This window comes from Vanessa cardui, chromosome 21 (assembly GCF_905220365.1).
Source record: "Vanessa cardui chromosome 21, ilVanCard2.1, whole genome shotgun sequence".
In the NCBI taxonomy this organism is placed as follows: Eukaryota; Metazoa; Arthropoda; class Insecta; order Lepidoptera; family Nymphalidae; genus Vanessa; species Vanessa cardui.
In genome coordinates this window covers 440,570-464,423 of record NC_061143.1, presented here as the reverse complement: position 1 = coordinate 464,423, position 23,854 = coordinate 440,570, and the positions used below count along the sequence as shown (strand labels likewise).

General features: G+C 37.1%; 1 protein-coding gene across 2 annotated transcripts in view; it reads right to left on the bottom strand.

Moving 5' to 3' along the window:
* Positions 1 to 2,732: 2,732 nt before the first annotated feature.
* The window catches only part of LOC124538788 (R3H and coiled-coil domain-containing protein 1), a 45,800-nt gene continuing 24,678 nt past the window's right edge, over positions 2,733 to 23,854 (bottom strand). Inside the window, exons 5-8 of one of the 2 annotated variants that reach the window (XM_047115986.1) lie at positions 18,599 to 19,689; positions 4,256 to 4,370; positions 3,366 to 3,487; positions 2,733 to 2,824 (exon numbers count right to left, since the gene is read on the bottom strand). In XM_047115986.1, coding sequence (XP_046971942.1) covers positions 2,748 to 2,824; positions 3,366 to 3,487; positions 4,256 to 4,370; positions 18,599 to 19,689 — 1,405 coding nt within the window. In that variant the 3' untranslated portion in view covers positions 2,733 to 2,747. Of the gene's footprint in view, positions 2,825 to 3,365; positions 3,488 to 4,239; positions 4,371 to 18,598; positions 19,690 to 23,854 lie in introns of those variants that run through there. The other variant, XM_047115985.1, reaches the window with a different exon arrangement.

The window sequence follows — 23,854 nt, the reverse complement described above, 5'->3', positions numbered from 1 at the left end:
CAGCAATAAGCGCCATATTCGATTTTCAGAATGTTATGAAACAAAGACTCGATCGTGTAATTTTGACATCAACATATTTCGAAGTACTCTTTAAACATTACAACAATAATTACGAACAATGTCGAGCATCATTTTGATATTTCACGATCGAGTTATATTTGAATCATACCCCCCCCCACTCCCCCGGCGCTTGTGGTAGAGACAGCAAAACAGTTATAATTAAATTATATTTCATAAGATTTCATATATCGTAATTTTCAGTTTAATGGGCGCACCGTCGAGAGGGATATATCATTCATCACATCATCATCATCATCATCTGTATTGAATTTCTTTGTTTCCTTGTTAAAAGAGTAATTAATTACACATTCGAACCAATAGCGGATTCATATTGTCGTTTGGGAGGGATTCGAGCCCGCCGGGGTCAACTTTAGCGGAGCAAGAACTTCAAAGGCTCAAAACCCCCCCCTGAATCCGCCAATGTTTCAAACGCTGGTCGTGCTCTGTCAATTATACATACATAACGCTCCACTTATGCCCGACCTGTACGGAGACTGACTCACGAACGCGCAGTGAGCGATAACCTAACAAATTATTATTATGATTCGCTAATATTTGGTATTAAAATACTAATATAACATATTATTTATATAATCTATGTATAAAACATATTTGAAAGTTTCTTACAGCGAGATTTTTTGCTAGGACGACATTACAATTTAATCTAACTTAAACATAAAGTTCAAGCTTGTAAAACGATTGAAAAATAATTGCAAAAGAAAAATTCATACAAATTATCATTACCTAAAACGTTTCCTTGTAAAAATAACAAAAGTTAGTTAATTAAAACAATCCCTCGTTAGATCAGACGTCAAGACACACAGAAGCAGTTTATATTTCTGTCTCTCTCTCTCTCTACTCGTTTCCATCTCTTTCTGACTGCGAGTAGAGAGACGCTAATGAATTAAAGTTATTCTAGCATTAGTGACAACAAACGGCTGTTAGATAAAATTGCGTGTGAAGAACTTATCTATGACATATTCTTACTGTTTACATATAATCGAGTAAATAAAAACATCATTATATATAAAATATAATTTTTTAGAGATCAAGCTTGTTATCAAACGATACAAACTAAGAGCGATGAAAATTGAACTACGTCCCTGGGCAAACATACCACTCCCAACGAGTCTGTGCACGGTTGTGTGTGCGGACAAGTCACGTGGAAGACTTGAGACCAGACCTCCAGTCTATTAAGGATAAAAACTCAACATACTTAATTGGACTGACCTGAATAAGGAAATTAAATGTGTAATATACTTTGACTAACTTACACAAACAAATCTTACAAGGAATTTACCCTACATCTTGCACACTTTTAATAGTCATACTTGTATCAAATAAACCATTTGAGCTGGTCAAAAGACACACCAAGATCGTTTTTTTTTCTATCTGTACGGTAAAATTTTACACATATAACGATTTAGTATAAATAATTTTAAAACATTTCGTTTCCTTGGCGACATCTTCACGCGAAGTGGAAGTAAATACAGTACAGTTTGAGCCTCCGAACAAGCGCTAGATGGCGCTGTTAGTTAAAACATGACATTTTACAATACACAATAATTTTCAAATTTAATTCGTTGGTATATATTTAAGCTAGTGCAGTCAGCGCCATCTGGCGTCGCGCGGAACGCAATCCAACACAGAGCCTCGACGTATCGAAACATAGTTATCCCGACTAAACCGACATCGTCCTCATATCAAGGTCATTATGGTAGGTATTGTAATGTCATTTAATAAGTATTGATCATGATCGGTGTCGGCTGTGGACAGCGTGTAGCCAGTGTTGAGAGGCACTCAATAAAATACCCACGAGTTTCTGAAATTCTGAACAAAGTGAAGTTCTTTGGCGGATTGCTAAATTGACTGTAATTAGCGTTAATTTGAGATAAGTTGAGTAGTTCTTGATAGAGGGCGTGACGTCGGCGGTCGCGCTGACTCAGAGCGGGACAGCCCGTGCGAGCGGGACAGCCGTGCGAGCGGGACGGCGACACTGGGCCCCACTCGCACGATTTAACTAATTTATTCGTTCTTTAAAAAATATCTATCATTAGAAATTATTTAACTTTAAGTATAATATACATATATTTGAGAATTTCTTAATTTTAGTTATTATTTAGTAAACGAGCTTCCGACGCTCCGGCGCGCTGACTCGGCAATCATCTGGAAATGTTAATATAACAATTATTTAGGAGTACTAGCCTAGCCTCTCCCGTTATTAAGAAAGAAATCATAATATTGCTGATGAGCTATCAACCATGGGAGCAAAAATGTTATGTCTTTTGTGCCTGGAGTTACACTCACCTTTAAATCGGAACACCAATTCATTGTTAATGGTTGGTAGGACAATATGTGTGGAATTGGTGGTACCTGTCCAAATGGGCTTGTACGAAACACCGACCAATATTAAGGAGAACTTTTAAAGCCCACTCTACTAATGACGAATTGGAGGGCACAAAGCTATCCATCACAACCACATGGACGTTTTGTCTGTCAAATATGAGATGCATAACGTAACACAACATAACGTAACATGAGGTGGTAACTTCACTTAATTGTAAAATGACGATTCAAAAGTGCTTATAAAAGCCTACTTGAATAAAGTTTATTTTGATTTTAACTTAATGATGAATAATAGTGTAAATATCTACCTGGCCGATGTGGAGGCTGCGTGTGGGGGGGCGCTACGCGTCGAGCGCGCTGTTGGCGAGCGAGCCGTCCCAGGCCTCCTGCTTGTGCAGCGCCGACAGACGCTTCTTCTCTGCGCACACACCGCACACTCAGCACCCACACACGTATGTATCGCTTCAGGCCGCAGACGAGACCATACCTTTCCAATTCCGCTCGATGTCTCAAATTTTTATTACTCTATTCTTATTTGTCTTGCTTCAACAATGTGAGAAGTTATGCAAATGACACGGTGTTTGAAAAGGTATGATTCCGGCTACAGCTCGCGAGTGATATACGAAGGATAGGGGGGCGATGAGCTGAGATGGCCCAGTGGTTAGAACGCGTGCATCTTAACCGATGATTGCGGGTTCAAACCCAGGCAAGCACCACTATATACATGTGCTTAATTGTGTTTATAATTCATCTCGTGCTCGGCGGTGAAGGAAAACATCGTGAGGAAACCTGCATGTGTCTAATTTCATCGAAATTCTGTCACATGTGCATTCCACCAACCCGCATTGGAACAGCGTGGTGGAATATGTTCCAAACCCTCTCCTTAATAGAAGAGGAGGCCTTATCTCAGCAGTGGGAAATTTACAGGCTGTTACTTTTTTTAGGGGGGGGGGTCTCACCGCGCGCCAGCGTGATGAGGCGGCGCTCCTCAGCGCGCTCCTGGCGCGCCGTGCTGAGGCGCACACCCAGCGCGCCCGACACGAGGCGCCGCGCCAGCGCCGTGCACGTCTCCGGCCGCTGCCTGCGCACCACACACAACGCCCGTATCAGACCCAACCAAGACATCCTCCACTCGAGATGGCTCGAAGACACGCTTTTGAATACTCATGTACAATAAAGCTCTTCATTACCAAACTCAAACTCAAACTCAAATTCCTTTATTCAATATAGAAGCATTACACTTACTTATTGATTGTCAAATAAACACTACCACCGGTTCGGAAAAAGGAACACCCTGACCTGAGAAGAACCGACGAAAGAAAATCAGCGGGTCTTTTTTTTCTGTTATTTTTTTTTTGTCAAATTTATAAGGTACATAGTAGTATATGATTAGAAATAGCCAGGAGGCGATCGTTTCATTCCCAAGGTGTGCTATCAAACATAAACTCGCTAATTGTATAGTAACCTTTTGCACACAAGCGTTCCTTAACAATTTTTTTTAAATTTGGCAACAGAAGCATTTTGAACGCTTTCTGGGATCCTGTTGTAGAAGCGTATACATTGCCCCACAAAAGAGTTACTGACTCTATGCAGTCGAGTAACAGGAGTAACAAGATTGTGTTTGTTCCTTGTACCAATGTTATGAGAATCACATTTTCTCATAAAAACATTAATATTTTTCCGTACATACAAAACATTACAAAATATGTATTGAGAAGCAACAGTCAATATCTTAATTTCTTTAAATCTATACCTTAATGATACCACCGTCAAATTCATAAAAGAATAAACATTCTGGCTCCAGCCGGGCCGCAACTCCTGCAGTGCTGAGTGTGTAGTTGACGCTTACCTGTATGGTTGCAAGAACTCGGCGCATTTCTTCGCCTTGTTTCGTGATTCGAGCGTGGCGGCGTGCAGCGGCCGACACTTCGCCAGCGGCCTCTGTATCGACAGCACCTCCGCAGCTGGAAATGAGAAAACAACACGTATCATCATACTGTTATATTAATCAATAAACACTTAATCTTCGAAACTGAAGAAGGCGCTCGAAAAACTAAGACACTATCTTAACTATTCTAATCTTTAGAACATATTGATCTTTACTGTTCTTGCGCTTATGAAAAAGTGGAATTACTCTCGTGCTTAGCGGTAATACCCTTACCTACTAACATTATGAGAAAACCTGCCTGCGTCAGGTGATTTATTGTAAAGGTAACGGAGGAATATAGGCCGAGGATGAAATTGTCGACGGCGCAGAACTTTATTAACTTCAAATGTATCGCCAAATAATGGTCTTTTTAATCTACAGTTCAATGAGACATTTACGCGCAAATTTATGATTATATAAGAGATAATTTCTTTCGTCACAATTATGAGATTTCCATAAATATCTTACGTAAAACTCTGCGCCTAATCAGTTACCAGAACAAATTATCAAAAAATATTTGAAGTCTTTGTTAAAATAAAGTATCTTTACTGTTATATATATCCACAACTATATTTAAAATTTATAAAACTTTTCAACTGATCAACCCCTTGGAGCTTTTAAAAAAAAAGTAGACAATCTCCTTCCCCAGTAGTCAAACTATATCCAATCCTAACTTCATCTTAATCGGTTGAGCCTTTATAGTTAAAACCTGCCATATTTGTGTCGAAATGAAAATAAAGTCCTGTAAGTTGAAGGTACAGACAGAGCCATCGTAAACGATTTGAAAATTCATTATATTATATTGTAAAACTCTGCAAATGCAAAAGTCAGAAGCAATGAAAAGCACAGAACACACATACGTCGATAGATTTTTTACTCGGACTTGTGAGTCTGTAGAGACGTCTGTACCAAGTCTGCGTCGTGTGGACCTGCCATTACAGCAATCCATTTCAATCGTCAACAAAACAATATCGATGAGATTACATAATTATATCTCACTACGCACGTAACAAAACGTATTTGTAACCTTGATTTCAATAATAAAATTATGCAAGTCGAATTACTTTAGATTTACGAGTTTCTCAAATAACCTTTGATTACCACGCGTTACCTTGAAGTCTACGTTTAATATGTTTTTACAATCGAAACAATCGAGTCAATACTAACGGTAAAACGTAGTAAAATTACTTTGAAATTTCAGATTAAGTATATACGGGGGTTAATCATATTCCGCAGACATTTTTAACTTTGCCGTTTCGTAAATTCAAATCGTTTATAAAAAAAATACATTGGTAAAAAAGGCATATTATTCGATACAAGATTTTATAGATGATAAAAAAGCTGTTGACTTCCAAGCAGGATATATTAATTGACTTTGCATTTTTTAAATGTTGAAAAAGAAGAAAAGAGTACTGAGTTCCGGTTCTTCTTTAATTGTAAAATGACGATTCAAAAGTGCTTGTAAAAGCCTACTTGAAAAAGGTTTATTTTGGTACTGAATTTAATAATTTTTTTTTTTATGATATAGAAACACTAGCCGATGTTAGATTCAATAAAATAAGATTTTGCAATTCGATACTAAATTGATAACAAAATACACATTTGATTTGGGTTAGAAACTGATTTAAGTAAAGGACTGATTATGAAAACAAAAATAAATATAGTTTAATTACTGAAAATATAAACTTATAAACTGCAATTCTACAGCCCACTGGATTTAAATATATAGGACACATGAAGAAGGCAGCAATCATTCGTGCCTGAAATTTCTCAAATCCACAAACCATTTCCACCCAAATAGGTTTGCACAAGGCTTTACCGCTAGGAAAGCATTCCTACATACCAATATATTCGCTTCAACTATTCTCTGTAAGGGAGTCAGTGTAAATTTACTCCCACGTGCAATCACAGCATCGATCGACGTCGGAGCTCGTTAATTCGCCAACTTCACGTGTCGCTGAGCATTCTATGCGAGTCTGCGACGTGACACTATAATAAAGACTTATATTCCATACACACCAATTAAGATTGCATCCACGCATCGTCAATTAGTATTTTACTTGGTGGTAGAGCTTTGTGCAAGCCCGTCTGGGTAGGTACCACCCACTCATCAGTTATTCTACCGCCAAATAACAGTACTCAGTATTGTTGTGTTCCGGTCTGAAGGGTGAGTGAGCCAGTGTAACTACAGGCACAAGGGACATAACATCTTAGTTCCCAAGGTTAGTGGCACATTGACGATGTAAGGAATAGTTAATATTCCGTACAGCGTCGTTGTCTATGGGCGATGGTGACCACTTACCATCAGGTGGCCCATATGCTCGTCCGCCAACCTATACCATAAAAAAAAAAATAAAAAAAAATCTTAATTTTAGACTCGGCGCCCGGTACCCATTCGTAAAGTTATTTATTTAAGCGCAAATACATCATGCGATTTATTTACCTATAACATCTGTACTTATAAAATAAGAAGTCCGGACTGATTCATCATCGCTGAGCGGAAATGATTTAAGTAAGGGACTTCAAATTTGGTAAGTAAGATCCACAAAATAAAGGATCCATCCTAATTTGTGAAATACAAAGAAGTCTCAAATTAAAGTAATATTTTAGTTTTAAGTTAATTGGTAAATATATTCAAAGTTCGCGAGTCTAAACCCGGGGCAATAGCTAGTTTTATTGTAAATACAAAATTAACTGTCCATTTGCCTGCCTTACAATTGAAATTTTGCAGAAATTAGTTATGAAACCAGCTTGAACCCCAAATGTGGCGTGGCGCCGGTTTCATAGCCGTCTGAATTCTAAATGTTTACTGTGGAACATTGTTCCAGAGACAACAAAAGCAAAACTGTCTATTGTTCTTGTATACACATTGCAGAAACAAATTGGTTGGTTTCAATTACAATTGTCATTTCATAACTTACATTTTCGGACAACACTGAAAGTATGTATTCGATTCTAGATAAACTATTATCTAGAATCGAATACAAATTTAATTAAACCAAGAACAAGTAAGTTAACTGCAATTATAATTCGCACATAACCCTTAATATTTTAAATATAAGTTATAATAATATTTGCTAACAGGAGCCGTCGCATATACATCCATACAATTACATCTAATACGGTCGCAGGGCCCAGGCGGATCAAAGATGACACTTTTCATTCAAAATATTTCATTGAAATTGGTGACCACATATCATTAGGTGGACGTTTGCCACCCCACCTATAATGGCCCACAATAAAAAAAAAAGATTATTGTAAATTAATATTGGTTTTAATTTTAGTTTTTTACCTAAGCGAACAAACTTCGACGTCATAAATATGTAAACAGCATTAAGCTTCTGAACTAAAAACTTAACTTATAAACAAAGACACTACTTTCAACTTAGTTTTACTAAAACTTCCTGTGAATTCGAATACTATTTTCGCAAGCCAACTAATGTAACTCGCTTACGTTTCGCTTAACAATCGCTAAGTGTAGTTATTATTTCATAGCAAATGTCTGCGCCTCTCCTGTAATAAGCAATCTTAAATAGCAGAGACTGATCTCAGATACTCTTCAGACGGGCGCATTAAGTCGCGCGTTTATAAAATTTAATTAAAATAAACTTTATTGACTTAAGCTCTTTGAGAAATTTTGAACAGCTAATTATAGAATGAGTGAAGTATGCTTATCAAGTCAGATTCATACATTAAAACAGTATTGAGAAATACTTTTCATTTAAATAAGCAACCTCTGTATAAGATATACAGAGGTTGCACGATTATCATATTTTAACTAAATATAACCTAATTACTTCCAAGATGATATTGTACATGTAAGTCGATGACAATACAATAACTGAATCACCACAATTAAATGTTACAGGCAAAACTTAACACTATCGATTTTAAAAATGACAATTTATTGAATGTACGCAATCATAGTTGAATAATATAACCTGACATATTATATAGCTTTGCCTAATATGCCTTGTAAATTGACAATACACGAATGCTTGTTAAAACCTACTTGAATAAATTCTATTTTGAAAATATAGTGTTTACAAACGATGTGATAGTTTAGTATTTTTTGTAACTTAGCTTTTTCTATTAATCAAATTCGTTAAGGTCCTAGTCTGTCTTATTTAAAATATTTATTATAAATCTAGCGAGCACGATTTAAGTGTGCAATAGAGCCGATAAACGCCATCTATTGTCAATTATTTGCAACATAATATACACTTAACGTGCGGTTATATTTGACAAGCTCGCACCGCAAACGTTATCGTGTGAAAAGCCATGAGAGCGCGGTGGTCGGTCGTCCCACTTATCCAACGTTGCGTCACACGGTCGTTGAACCAGCCGATCACTAAGTAGGTTGTATACATGCGGCTACACCGCTAACCTGCGCTCGTTGCTCTACTATTTCATAATAATAAAAAAACAACTACAAAGGTTACATATCTGTACACATTATAACGTAATCGTTAATTGAAAGCAAACCTAAGTTATTATTGTAATTTTATATGAAAAATATATTAATATTTAAATGTAATACTGGTTACATTAATCAAGCCCGAATCTGTAACATTTATGTTAACAACCGTATCTAATAACAACAAACAACAACAACAACAGCCTGTTAGTTTTCCCCTGCTATGCTAAGGTCTTCTCTCCCTTTTAAGGAGACGGTTAGGAACATATTCCACCACGCTGTTCCTATTCGGGTTGGTGGAATACACATGTGGCAGGATTTCTATGAAATAAGACTCATGCAGGTTTCCTCACGATGTTTTCCTTCACCGCCGAGCACGAGACGTATTATAAACACAACACTACGTATCCACTCATGACAAACATATATTTAGTCCAGAAGTATTCTGTGAGGACCAATACGAAAATAATATCAGAACATAATCATGAAATGCTTAACCATTGTGATTATAACATGCACGCATGCACGTATCAAAACAGAGTATCGTGGGCAGACCACGTGACGGCTTTGATAGTCATGTTACTACAAATAATAAAATGTCGGTACATTTTAAGCAATACTAATGGGCAGCCACTATGGATCCGTATATGAATATCTGTCTATCAGCCGAAGATACGACACCAATCAGTCGGTGTTGGACATAGTCTGCCTTCAACATTCCACGAGCAGTATACGAAGTGCGTTCAGCACTAAACTGATATCACGCCTTGAACTTCTTGAGATTAAATTATCATAAATGATCCTATCGTTTGTGGGTCATGTAATATTACCTAATGTTTTTGCATGTTATATCCACAGACAACAAAAACTTCAATTCTAAATTTTCCCATTACGTTAAATATTTTAACATAAATTAATAGTAAATTTCATACGAAACGCGAACAATGTACACATAATACAGTTCACTTAACGTAAATATAGTTCTACACAAACAGATACATCCGCTCATATTAGTAAGGGGGAATTACCCAAGAATATAAAATATGAATTTAATTAATTACAATATCTTGTATATAACTTAACTATTGAATTTATCATTGTTGTAAGCGTGTTTGTATGACTTGTAGGAATTCCGTGAATAGTTGAACCTATATCATAATTTCACCTTCCCAAGGACTTCAGACAACTGAAAATTTTTGTTGTGAAATCACTAGTTAACTCAAGAAGCAATCTGTCTTAAGCTCAACAAGCGTCCGGGAACAATCAGTGTTCTACTGATCTTCCTTACCTCCCAAAAATGTGTTTAAGATACCTTGGCAATGGTTTAAGGCCTGATAATTGTAGGCTGGACTTAGACAGGCCTGTTAAGAAACGTGATTCTCTGTTGAGAGTATCTATGGAGTCACCATCAGGATTTAAATCGATCTCCTTCCAACAAGTTCACCATTTGACATATCTATACTGAAATCAACTATCGTTTACATCTGCTCTGCTGATTTGAACTAAGTGTTTACTTGATATTACTAAATGTAGCAAAAAGTTGAGTCAAATCAAGTACAAAAATGAGCAGTAAAGTACTTAATAGTCTATGTCAAAGAGGCTTCAGATGTCATTCGGACCTTTTTCAACTAACTTAAACGTATTAGTTTCAGTACAACTAATACTTACAAATATTACAAAATGATTCCCGCAATTAATGGTAAGTAGAACTTACATCTATACTAAAAATTTGCCTTCGTGGTATAATAAAACAAAATTGATCATTTTCTTTTAATTTTGAATCTTGCTTACATCGAAATACTTTCCACTTCGTCGGGCGTATTAATAACTTCACTTCGATTGATTGGTTGATCATTTATGTTCCAACATCGAACCGAACCACTCCGATAGGCATTACATCACGTTACCTAACGCAGAGCTTCCTCGAACCGTAAAGTGGGCTGCGTGGGTCGGCAGGCGTAGATAACTCCTAAGCCTCACCATGTACATGTTCATATACGTCTACTACATTAACATTGTAATTTATAGTTGCCACAATCGTTTTTTAACGATGTTCCTTCATTTATTAAGCATCATTTTATCTATATTTATATATAAAATAACAAATTTTGACTGACTAATATATTATCGCCGAAAGTAAACTATTAAAGTTAGGACCTTGAAATTTGGTGAGTAGGCAGAGTCGCATTTAAAGGTCTGGAGGCCCTGGGTCCACAAAGCAGTGGAGGCCCTAGACCAACAGGAGCGTGGAGATCCTAATAATTATATCATGGATTAATGGATTAGCTTAAGCTTTTATTAATTTGAATCAGTAAGTATTTCTCGACTGGTATCGGTAACTTTTAAAATATTAAGTAGTAAGATTATTATAATTTGACTATATCTCGGTATTTGTTAACTCACTGAAAACTTTTGTGGCCCCCACCTCTGTGGAGGCCCCAGGGCAGTTGCCCCGGTTGCCCTTCCCTAAATCCGGCCCTGTGAGTAGGATACGAAGTAAGGAAGAAATTTTGGAAATTCTATCCATAAGATGATGAAATAAGGTTTGATATTTTAGGTAATATAAGCAATTTCCAAGCGAGCAAAGCTGCGAGCAACACCTAGTTTGAATATATGACGTCACTGGAAAACTAATATGACAGACGGTAAAGCTAAAAGGAATAAAAGTTGATTCTTCGTTCGAACATTATTTTTACTTGGAGAATAATTTGATCTGCATTACTTTTTTGTGTGATTTAATCTTTATATTTGTATTGTAGGTAACGATTATCTAAATAGCTTAACGTTATCAGGAAGATTGTTGTAATTAATTAGTTGTACTTCAACGATTCCTAACTTATACAGATCATGAATTAGGTTATTTGTAAGTGATACGATTAGTTTATAAACTACAAATTCCAAGCTAGCTACGGAGACAAAGGCTGCGTATAACATATAGTAGAGTGTTCGTATAAATATTACAAAAACATGTGTTTATATAACAAAATGCATACGTGAACAATTTCTTCATCTGTAAATTGAATCGGTTTTTGAGTAAATTGAATATGGCCGTTTTTGCACACTTCCTTTTTATTTAATTTATTTCTATTCAACTACTTCATTAAAATCTCTTGTGCAATAAATAACGACGACGACCTTCGTGGTCGAGTAGTGTGCACACTTGTTTTTATGATTACGTCACAAGGTCCCGGTCCCGGGTTCGATTCCCGGCCGGTCGAGGTAAAAAAAGTTCATAAGTTTTCTATGATGTTTTGGGTTTGTTTGTGGCACCGTCGTTACTTCTGATTTTGCATAACACAAGTGCTTTACCCACTTACATTGGGATCAGAGTAATGTATGCGATGTTGTCCATTATATATATTCATTTCTGGCTTTCTTATTAATGAATGAATGAAATCATTGTAATGCATGTGAATCATAAATTTCTACGAGTAGCATCAACGATGGTGCAACGATGGTGTGCGGAAATCGTACAGGGAAATGTCAGCATTGGTACGAGCAGTAAGTGCTTCCTACATTCATTCCCATGGAAATTATTTGCCGTGAAAACTGGTACCGTCTGCATACTCGCTGGCAACAATAAAATTGAACACACTAATTGAAACTTAGGCTACGCGTACATTGGCGAAACGAAACCAGCATTTTAATTACATGGTTCTTTTTTCTGTAGCAAAGACTTTGGGACAACATTTGAGAGATTTGGGACATTTCTTACATCGCCGATGCCCCGCTGACCTTGAGAACTAAGATGTTCTCCCTCACCTTCATAATGGAACCCTACAATACCAGGTATTGCTGTTTTGCGGTAAAATATCTTATTAGTAGGTGGTACCTACCCGGACGGGTTTGCACAAAGCACGACCACAAGTAACCAATTATTGATTGTGGTAGCGTTTTGTACAAATGTCTGTTTATGCGAGGTCGGGACAATTAATAATATTTAAGCATTCGTGGTAATTATCTGTATCCCTGTTATTCTCTTATTTAATTGGGAGGCGACTGGATAAAGAGAGTACAGATAAGAAAATCCGGGAAACTGTTAGAGGACTTTACCTCCAGGGGCGTTAACAGAAAAATTCTAAATAAATATATACTTTGAGTTTAAATTGTATATCTTGTGTTAAGGAAATAAAAAGTTTTTATTTTTATTAGTTATCACAGGCACAAAGCCAATTACAGCAATTTGGTAAATTTATTTCCATACCTACGGGTAGTATAATATATGTCAAGCAGTAAGATATTTACTGAAAATTGCTAAGTATACCATATTTACTTCACGTGAAGTTGGCATTAATGTGTTTAAGGTAAATATATATGACAACAAAACGGAAGCGAAATATATGTACACATATCGACAGGCTTTTGTACACGCAGCCTAACTATGTTCACTGAAAAAAGTATCTATTGTTCAGGCTGTGAATGAATAAACTCGCAGAAACGATGTCAGTAATTAAAATCTCTCATGTTTTTGTCTGCACGACGTATTAACATAAATAGTTTGCTAATAAGACGATAACTATTTAAGACGAATGGAATACCAGCACGATAATTACATAACTATAATGAATGTTTTGACTGCGAAACGGAACAAGTAGAATGTTACTAAGTCATCACGAATTTCGAACAGACAGTTTTGAAACGTTAGCTAATCTTAACTAACGTGATACTAATCTTAACAATTGTTTTAGTGACTGTTATATACATTGTTAGTTAAGGGTTATACTAATGACCCGCCCCGGCTTCGAACGAGTGCAATTCTGGTACTAAATATACTACAGAATTTATTTACGACATCACAGTAGAAACTTCTAAAATTATCAGTGTTTCTTAACTATATTGTCAGTACATTATATACAAAACCCTTCCTTTTGAATCACTCTATCTATTGAAAAAACCGCATCAAAATCCTATGCATAAATTTAAAGATCTAATCACACGGCAATCGTTTATATTATACTATGTAATGATAATGATATATCGTTATGTATACTAGCAATGCGCCATATGATCTCTCATTTAAGATGTTAGGCTCTTGTGCCTTAGTTACACCGCCTCCCGTTACAGCTAGTTTAAGAGAATGTTTGGTAAAATATAACAAGAGTAGGATAAGTGTTAATAATTTCAAGTTCAAGGCGACACGGACACGCGTCGTGTCTCGAATGGTAACTAGGCACCGAAGTGGGTCGGCGTGACGAAATCGAAAGTATTACGTCGAACGCCGTGCGGATTCCGCCTCGTGAGACCACACAAAGAACTGCTCTATCAATTATATTCTCAATTAATTCTTGTATTAAGTAACTAGTTGCTTCCCTAGGGGTTTTTTAAATGGCACTAAATGCATTAATATAATAAAATTTAAAATTTTTATTTGCATGTCAGAGAGAGTCGATATGGCCCAGTGGTTGGAACGCGTGCATCTTAACCGATGATTGCGGGTTCAAATCCAGGCAAGCACCGCTTTTTCATGTGCTTAATTTGTCTTTATAATTCATCTCGTGCTCAGCGGTGAAGGAAAACATCGTGAGGAAACCTGCATGTGACAAATTTTATAGAAATTCTGCCACATTTGCATTCCACCAACCCGCATTGGAACAGCGTGGTGGTATATGTTCCAACCTTCTCCGCAGAGGGAGAGAAGGCCTTTAGCCCAGCAGTGGAAATTTACAGGCTGTTGTTGTTGTTGTTGTATTTTTCACTCATTTTGAAGATAGTCCCAGACAAACGGACGGACAGAAATATAATATTTGTTTTCGTTTTAGTACTTTAGTAAATACGAATATTAAATTATACGGATTGAGGTTGTAAATGTCTTTAGTAGTCATTACAATTTTATTTATTCCAAAAGATATACGAAACGCAATATGTTTTGATTATATATATTAAACGGATATACTTATTGGCGTGACAATGTTGCGACACAACTGACCTTAATAAAATGGTCAATATTTTTATATAACCGAGCATTTTAAACGTCAATTTGAACATATTCAATATCTGAGCCGAGATGGTCCAACGGTTAAAACGGGTGTATTTTAACCGATGATTACGGGTTCAAACCCAACCAACTACCACCGAATATTCATGTGCTAAATTTGTGTTTATAATTCATCTCGTGCTTGGCATTCGTGCAAGCATGTGTTCCACCAACCCGCATTGGAACAGGGTATATCCCAAGCCTTCTCCTCAAAGGGAGAAGAGGCCTTAGCGCAGCAATGGGAAATTTACAGGCCGTTGATCATCAATGTCGCTTACAATTTGATGTTTATTATGTAAGTACCAAGAATGTTTAAAATAATAAAAACACCAATTTAAAACGCATTACCGTCTTGCAACACGAGGAAGCGGTTATCCTGCGAGATATTATCGAAATCACGACACGAAATTGAACCTCTTACATAAACAGATGTTCCTCTAGCCGAGATTACTTACTGACTGGTTGCGTGTGCCCGCCTCACGCCAGAGAAATTAACTAAAGGTCGTTTGCCATCCAGGCGTATTATAACATTATTATAAGAGATTTGACGACCCCCGTGGTCGAGTGGTGTGTATACCGGTTTCCATGCGTACGCCACTCTGAGGTCCCGGGTTCGATTCCCGGCCGAGACGATGTAGAAGGTTTATTAGTTTTCTAAGTAGTCTTGGGTCTGGGTGTTGGAAAATCAGAAGTAACGAAGGTACCACACCTTCGTTACTTCTGATTTTCCATAACACAAGTGATTTAGCTTACATCGGGATCAGAGTAATGTATGTGATGTTATCCAATATTTATTATTTATTATTATTATGAAGAGATTAGTTGTCGCCCGCGAATTTGCCTGCGTTGAAGGGGTTGCTTGTATGAGTTAGATAAAAGAAGAAGTCTATGTCCTTAGTTAGATGTTACTCTTGCTTCACAACAAATTTTATCAATTTCAGTTCGTTCGTTTGGTCGTTAAAGAGCGACAGACAGACAGGTAATTTCATAGAAAATTACAGATTGTAAACCTAAAACGAGTGTTATATGATGATCACAACTACGCTTCTTGTTAATCCTATTTTGTTAATTACTTTTTTATTAAAATACTGACTGATACATGAACAAAAGTACGTTTATGGCCTAATTAAAGAATATCTTGATTTTCATTTCGACAATGTGCTAGTGTGGTAATACTTATATGGTTTCTGATAGAGATAAGTAATTCGAGCCGAGGTGTGCTTGATTTCTGTTTATAACAATCTCGTGCTCGGCGGTGGAGAAAAACAACACAAAATCTATCACAAGGGTATTCCCCTAGTACGCCACGAAGCAACTTCTTAGGGTCAATACACGTTTTGAATATCACGTAAAGTTAGCATAACCAAGGTTTGTATGAGGTTTTTAAGGTAACATACAAAAAAAATACAAAATAACATACGTTACAGATCATACATGACCAGAATGCTTCCAATTCTTCTGCCATTGCATTTCAATGGACTTATGTAGTTAATTGATTTTAAAAACATATATCTTTAGCCTAACTTTTTGGAGTATAGGCAAAAAGACTGGATTACCTAAGGTAATTAGTAAAGTACATTTTGTATAAGTCTCCGTGGTAGTAGATTGAACATGTTATAGTATTTTTTTACAATGTGACATACTAAATATAACATACAAAATTTTCAAACGCTATGTATCAGAATATTATGTTTTGTGAATATTATATATTAGGTAGCCCACACTAAAATCAAAACAATAAATTTCTGCACAATAAATTCCAATTACATTGTAAAAAATATTGTCGCAGAATATTATTACCTAGAGATTATGTAATCAAAGATTTCATTAAAATAGAACAATGCAAAACGAAGCTCACAATTGGCGCAATAAAGCTAGCAGCCGGATTGCAATACTTCCTAGAAACAGTCATCTCAGTCGTGACGACGATCACGGAATTCGTCTTAAGCCTTCATTACAGTAACAGCCTGCAATGTAATCCTCCCTTTCGAGGAAGCTTTGACGCTTATTCCGAATTCGTCAAACCGAATTGCAGTAACGTGTATACTGCAATTCGGTTTGACGGTTTTTTTATGGTATAGGTTGGCGGACGAGCATATGGACCGCCTGATGTTAAGGGGTCACCATCACCAATAGACAATGAAGCTGTAAGAAATATTAACTATTCCTTACAATGTCAATGTGCCACCAACCTTGGGAATTAAGATGTCATGTCCCTTGTGCCTGTAGTTACACTGGCTCACTCACCCTTCAAACCGGAACACAATAATACTGAGTACTGCTATTTGGCAGTAGAATAACTGATGAGTGGGTGGTATCTACCCAGACGGGCTTGCAAAAAGCCCTACCACCAAGTAAAATACACTAGTGACAGAATTTCATTAAAGTTAAAAAACACGGTAACTTCTTTTATGAATCGTAGGTGAGTGTCTTTGTCCCAAAATCAGTCAGGGGTATCTGAAAATCAGTGTTGTGTATTAGCACAGCATATACTGAGATGAACCCCTACACTGTATTCTTTGTATTTTTTTATTTTCTTGTATACCATCGTTGTAATGTATGTGTAGCAAAATAAATTGTTTAAATTGTTAAAATAACAAATGATTTAATAAAAGCACTGAGTTAGTAAACTTGCTCGTTGAAAGATAAGATTTACATCTGATAGTGAACGGGTACTTGTGATAACATTTGATACAATCTGATTTCTCTCACTGGTAGAGATTTGTTGTTGAATGGGTGTAGGCACTACATTACTATCCTAGATTCTTGTTCCGATTTGGATGGTAAGCCAGAGTAACGACAGACCAAGATTGGTGATTATTATTTCTTACAGCGTCCATGAGTGTGGTGAGCACATGCCATTAGGTGACCCATTTGTTTGACCGCATAATTATATTTAAAAAAAAACGATATTTCTTAGAAAAAATACGTCCCATTCGACCATGAATGCGATCAACCAATCTCATTACTATTCGATCAAACAATGTCAAGATCAGATCTAGTTAGTGATGCCAATCCTATTTCAGATTATACATTAAATGGTTAAAGATCACAAATTAAAAATAGCCTTAACCTATCTCGGCAGCATTCTATATAAGGAATATTACAATTGTATTCTATATATTAAGCCGACTAGCAGTTCCCGCGACTTCGTAAGCATTTGAATTTTAATTAAGTAGATTTTATTATTTTTTGTATACGGTTCTAAAATAAAAGAAGCCTATTTTACTTCTTACATCACCTGTCTGGCAGTGGAAATCCCATCAAAATCAGTTTAACAGTTCCAGAGATTAGTCGGAACAATGAGACAGGATGTTAGAAAAATCTTGTAAAAAGAAATTGAATTTTGGTTTATGTTCCCTGTATACACTATACATACATATGTATGTATTTAGTAAAATGCGGCTATTTTAGTATCACAAACAGAAACTGCAATTTAATTAAATGTACAGATTACTACCGACTGTATATTGAAGCTAACGGCTGTATCCAATAAACGCACGTAAATATTTGACGTGTAACATCTTTCCCTCCACTATCCTGCAATCTGTGGAAGTAATTCCGTGAATTGGGACAGAAATGTGTAACAGGACACCCGGGAAACGAGCGCTATTTGACGCAACCAATGAGCTCGTGTGGATAGATTGCCCATAAGATGGTACAAACTGATTATCTGAGAGGTTAATATCTATACCCCTTATTAAATATCTGACTGATACTGTTCGTTATTTTTATGTTTTATAAATTGCCTACTGAACCCAAAACAACACGTGTATTTAAAAATCATTCATATAGACGCAAATCGATAGCATAATTCATTCAATCAACGTCATTATACTTGCAGATGATCTGTCACTATTATTAAAGCACTCACCTATTTTGGCGCTGCTGAACACGATCAGTGCGTGCGTGTCGTCCACCCACTTAATCTCGAAACCAGTGTCCTTGTATTCACTGAACAACGAAAATATATCATTCGTCTTAAACTCGCTGGGGAAATCGTACACCTCGACCACGTGGCCGAAGGTCTCGTCGTAGGGCCCGCTGAACAACGCCTGGCCCCTCGTCTGGTACTGGTCGTAGTTGTTCTTCGCTTTGCTGATGTGCACCTTGCCGACTGTCGACGTCAGCTCCTCCAGTAACGAGGGGTCGAGGCACTCGCCGCTGTCGTCGAAGACTGCGTCCCAGTCGTTCTCCTCTCGTTTCAAGGAAACTTTGGCCTCTAGTTTCGGTTTCGGCTTCTTCACAGGCTCTTCCTTCTCCTCAGGGGGCGGCGACTGGTTCTCGCCGGGGTCCTTCGGACTGGGCGCCTCCTCGATGGGGTCCGATATGACGAGCACATCGGAGTCGAAGCTCTGCTTGATAATCCTCTTACTGCTCCTGTTTATTTCCTGCGAGGCGCGCTTCAGCTCATTCGCCTCGACGTCCTCGTCCTTCTTATACAGATATTCATTATCGATAATATTGCTGCGAGTGTCGGGCGCGGCCATGTTCAGTTCGTTGGACTCATTTGACTTCCAGCCGTCCTCGTAGTTGTTGCCCTCGTAATCGTAGTAGCTCGGCCTGTAAAATCCTAACTGTCCGTTCGTGAAATAATCACCTATATAGAAATTCTCTGCCTCGTCTACTTCGTTATAACTACTATCACTAAACGATATTGCACTATCACTATTTGGCACTGCAGGCTCCTGCTTCTCCTCGGCCGGCGGGCTGACGGCTCCGGGGCCGGCTGCCGTCTGGTTCCTCAGGTGCGGGGGAGTGTACACGTTGCAGAACTGTTTGCCGAGAGATTTTTTTGGTGTGCCGTGAGCTGATTTATCTTTGGACGCCGGCGATTTTGGGCACTTCGCTTCGGGAGTTGCCTTCTTGGTCTCCGTTCGGGCCTCCTCCGCGCTTTCGTTGGCCCGCAGAGCCCTCGGAACGTACACGGCGCGGTCTGGTCGTCGTGGTTTCGTTGATCCGGATCTGTGAACACATTTGGTATTACAGAGTGTTACGTCACGACGCTGCGTTTTGAAATTAAAAGTGTGGGCGTCGCGCGTCGCTCCTAATTCATAGCTCTTACTAAACTGACCAAAGCTATTATCATACGAATACGTTGTTTCAATTTAAAATTGTTAAAAACATAATTTACTTTCACCTGTTGTTTGGTATTTTTTAATTAATGTACTTTTCAAATTTTATTTTCATGAGACTGAAGTAATGACGCGCAAGACGTAAGTAAAGGCGAATACTATTATTCAAAATATCGTACAATAATAAAACTACTAATTGCTTTATCTTGTGTTTAGCTTGTACGGTAATAAAACTAGTTTTATAAAACTAGTGTTATAAAAAATAAACATCTATGTGATGTGTGGTTGTGGGTTTTCGTGCATTCTCAATTATTAACAAAAAATACGTAACAAAGGTTACACGTTTTGTGTCAGATACGTTGCACACATTCCAACATAAAAACCTTACTTTCATCCATACAAATAATAAATTCACGAGTGCGCGGAATACATTTTTATTATTTGTTTAATTTATAATTCTGACTTCGACGAATCAAAATATTGAAAGCGATAAGAATAACGTTCTGAAATCGATTACACTTCATTTTATGAAATCGGATAAATCGAAAATATAAACATTTATTATACATTAAACAGTTATTCTAGCTCACAGAAGTAACAAGGGTTATCTATGAAAGCCTATTAATTTAATAGGACGAGTAATCTTCAAGTCAAAAAGCATTATTTAACTTTGCCTATTAGGTCTATTAGTGTTGTGATTTAGCAACGGAACGGTCTTATCCGTATATATGAGTCGAGATGGCCCAGTGGTTAGAACGCGTGCATCTTAACCGATGATTGCGGGTTCAAACCCAGGCAAGCACCGCTGATTCATGTGCTTAATTTGTCTTTATAATTCATCTCGTGCTCAGCGGTGAAGGAAAACATCGTGCGGAAACCTGCCTTTAGCCCAGCATTGGGAATTTACAGACTGTTGTTATTGGTCTAATCCCAATGAATGTTGCATGTTGCCGGTCGCGCTATCGACGCCGGCATCAAGACGAGGCATTGTCTCACTATTGCAGTCGTTATCTCAGCGTCCGCTGGCTCACTGAACGCTCCACGTAACACAAAGCGGGGCAAGGTCGCCAATATTCGTAACAGCCTCTCACTCGGCACACTTTCGTCGCGCCGCTTGCATTCTAATGTTTATCTATCCGGCCGGCGATTGTGAGACCGCCGCGTTAACTGGCTTCGATATGCGATCGTAAATGTTAATTGTATGTTTATACGTTTTATGTTGTTTACGGAGTCGGTGAAAAATCGTCGGTCAAGGCGTTTTGAACAATAAGGAGAACAATTCGATTAAAAATCCTTAATTTTTGATAACATAGCAAAAATTGACAAATTAATGTTTATGATTATGTTTATTCATAATAACCAGATGTGCCACATTTATAAAACTTCAACATACATCATTCATGTAAATAAAATGGAACCCCTATTTTTAAAAAAGCTTTGTATACAAATATATAAATTTTGTTAGAATTGCGATGTTCCGTAACATTTCGAATATATACATATATGTTTATGCGGAAATAACTCATCGTGGCGACATAAGTGTTGAAAGGATATCGTGACCAGATTAACATTTATGAAACCCTACTGGCTTACCATCATCATCTCAGTGAGATCCCATCGGATAACAATAAAAGACATATTACATCGCACACGTATAACCTCAAACAATAATTAGCATAATTAATTAATGTAAAGAGTAAGGGAATCCTCGATCTCATTATCTGATACAGCTACAACTAATTTAATCTCAAAACCAACGAGTTTCCGAGGAACAGCGGTGTAAAGACTGTCAAAGTCCGTGTTTCACTTCACTGTGGGATCTTCAGCCTCGAAATTTAGTCAGTAAACAGTGGCGGCGTAAGGCGTGCAAAGGCCTCGCGCCTCGGACCCGGAAATAAATTAATAAATTTGAAAAACTATGGAACATTCAACGTTACATTAATGTACAGTGTAATGTATATGATATGAAAAAAACAAGGGCCTCGCAAAATGTATCTTGACCACATTAAGTTTAGATCTTGCAACACCACTGTCAGTAAACCAGTTAAGCCAACTGCAACTGAGTAAGAAAGATGTCTAAATATTCAAAACGGCGCGTCATCGTAACCGATGTTTACGCGAACGAGGTTTCGGGCACGGATCATGCAATAATAAACAACACACCAAAATAATTTAATTGATTTAATTAAAGTCTAAACTTTCGTTACAGCACCGGTTATGATGTATAGTAGTATGTTATGTTCTCCTAATATGTTTCCTGTTATGGTGGCCATTCACATTATAGTATATATGCCATCTCTCACCGTGCCAGCGGGCATCCTGACGGTAAACAAACCTTTAGGTGTCTAAAAAGGCAATATGTAAGGGCACAACGATGTATACGAAAACGAGACAGTGACGTCACATACCCGTTAGTTCTCATGGGAGTAACCGCAAATATAATATACTATTATAATAAATGATCTATAGTAACCGCATATCAAATAATAGCCCTATAACTCACTTAGGTAAATTCCAAAAGCTTAAATACGAAAAAGAATTTATAAATGTCTCAAAGAGCAAGAGCGCTTTACAAATTGATGCTGAGTTCCATCGTTTCATAATAGTGACCTTTGACTGAATCTAACCTCGTGGTACTGGTTGACCTTTAACCGAAAGGTCATATCACGGATCACAATCACTCATTATTACTATAAAGATCTAATCTCGATGTATCAACTACCCACATACGCACAAATTAAATACTAATAAATAATTAGTAAATGCCTTATTTAATTATTTAAAAACGAAATGAATGAACCATTCACCAATCACCACAGAAAAAGCACTCTCTAAACATTGCTAAAATTTTGATAATCTCTGAATAAATATTTAATGTTTCTTGGGCCTGAAATATAATAGAAAGAAAGAAATGTTTATTAGGACGCGATATAAAAGTACAAAAAAAAATAAAAAGAAAAGAGAAAAACAACAAATTATAAACGTATTAACTAATCTACAAACAGTAATAATAATATTAATTAATAGGATGATAACAGTTTATATTCGATATAATTTCAATAAAATTTATCTCCTTATACTAAAATATAAAACGGGAGCTTACGAGAATAGCCGCTTACAAATAAACCTCCACGCCGAAAGGAGCAAAAATTACGTTAGTTAGCCAGTTCATAGATTATTTATGTAACATCACGGCGATGGAGCAATCGTGAAGTTAAATGCTTGTGAAACCGCGCGGAGCACCTAGTCTTAAAAAAGTGTTTTGATAATAGGTACAACGGCTGGCAAATGGTCCACGTGATACAATGGTCACCACCGCCTGCAATGTTGCTCTACGAAATTTTATCCATCCCTTGTCGATGTAAGATTGGAGGATGTAAGATGTAAGTTGAGATGCTTATGTGACTTTTTCCTGCAGTTTTATTGACTCAGTCACCCTTCCAATCAGAACAAAATACATACTGCTGAGGCGATAGAAGGTGACGAGACATACTCGCACAAGCCTCGACCACCAAGAGAAAAAAATTTGTAATTTTATTTCTTGATATTCTACGGGTCTTCTTGGCATACGCAAAGTAATAAAAGCACAGGAATACGGGAATATACCTAAATATACTATTGAAATAACCTTAAGACAGTAATTATTTGCTTCTCTATATTGACACAAGAGACAAGGATAATAACAGTTGCTTCGCTTCGGTATCCCGATTTGGATCGTTTAACCCAATAGTTGAATGAAGAATCTGCCAAGGCGTTATCTTTTAAGGGCTTCAATAACAAGCACGTGTTCTATGAAATAGTCTGTACATATTAAGAAAGGTCGCTGTATGCGTCATATTGTTAACACTTACACTTACGCCACTAGCACAAATAAATTCATATTTTTACATGATTTGACAAAGTAAATAGGTATAGTTTATTCAAAAACTTACTTTGACCCTCTTAGCACCAGGACGTAGATAAATTTAAAGAAGCAGCAGAAGGGTTAGAATTTCCACGCAAATATTTAAACAACAACAACAGCCTGTAAATTTCCCAATGCTGAGTTGAGGCCT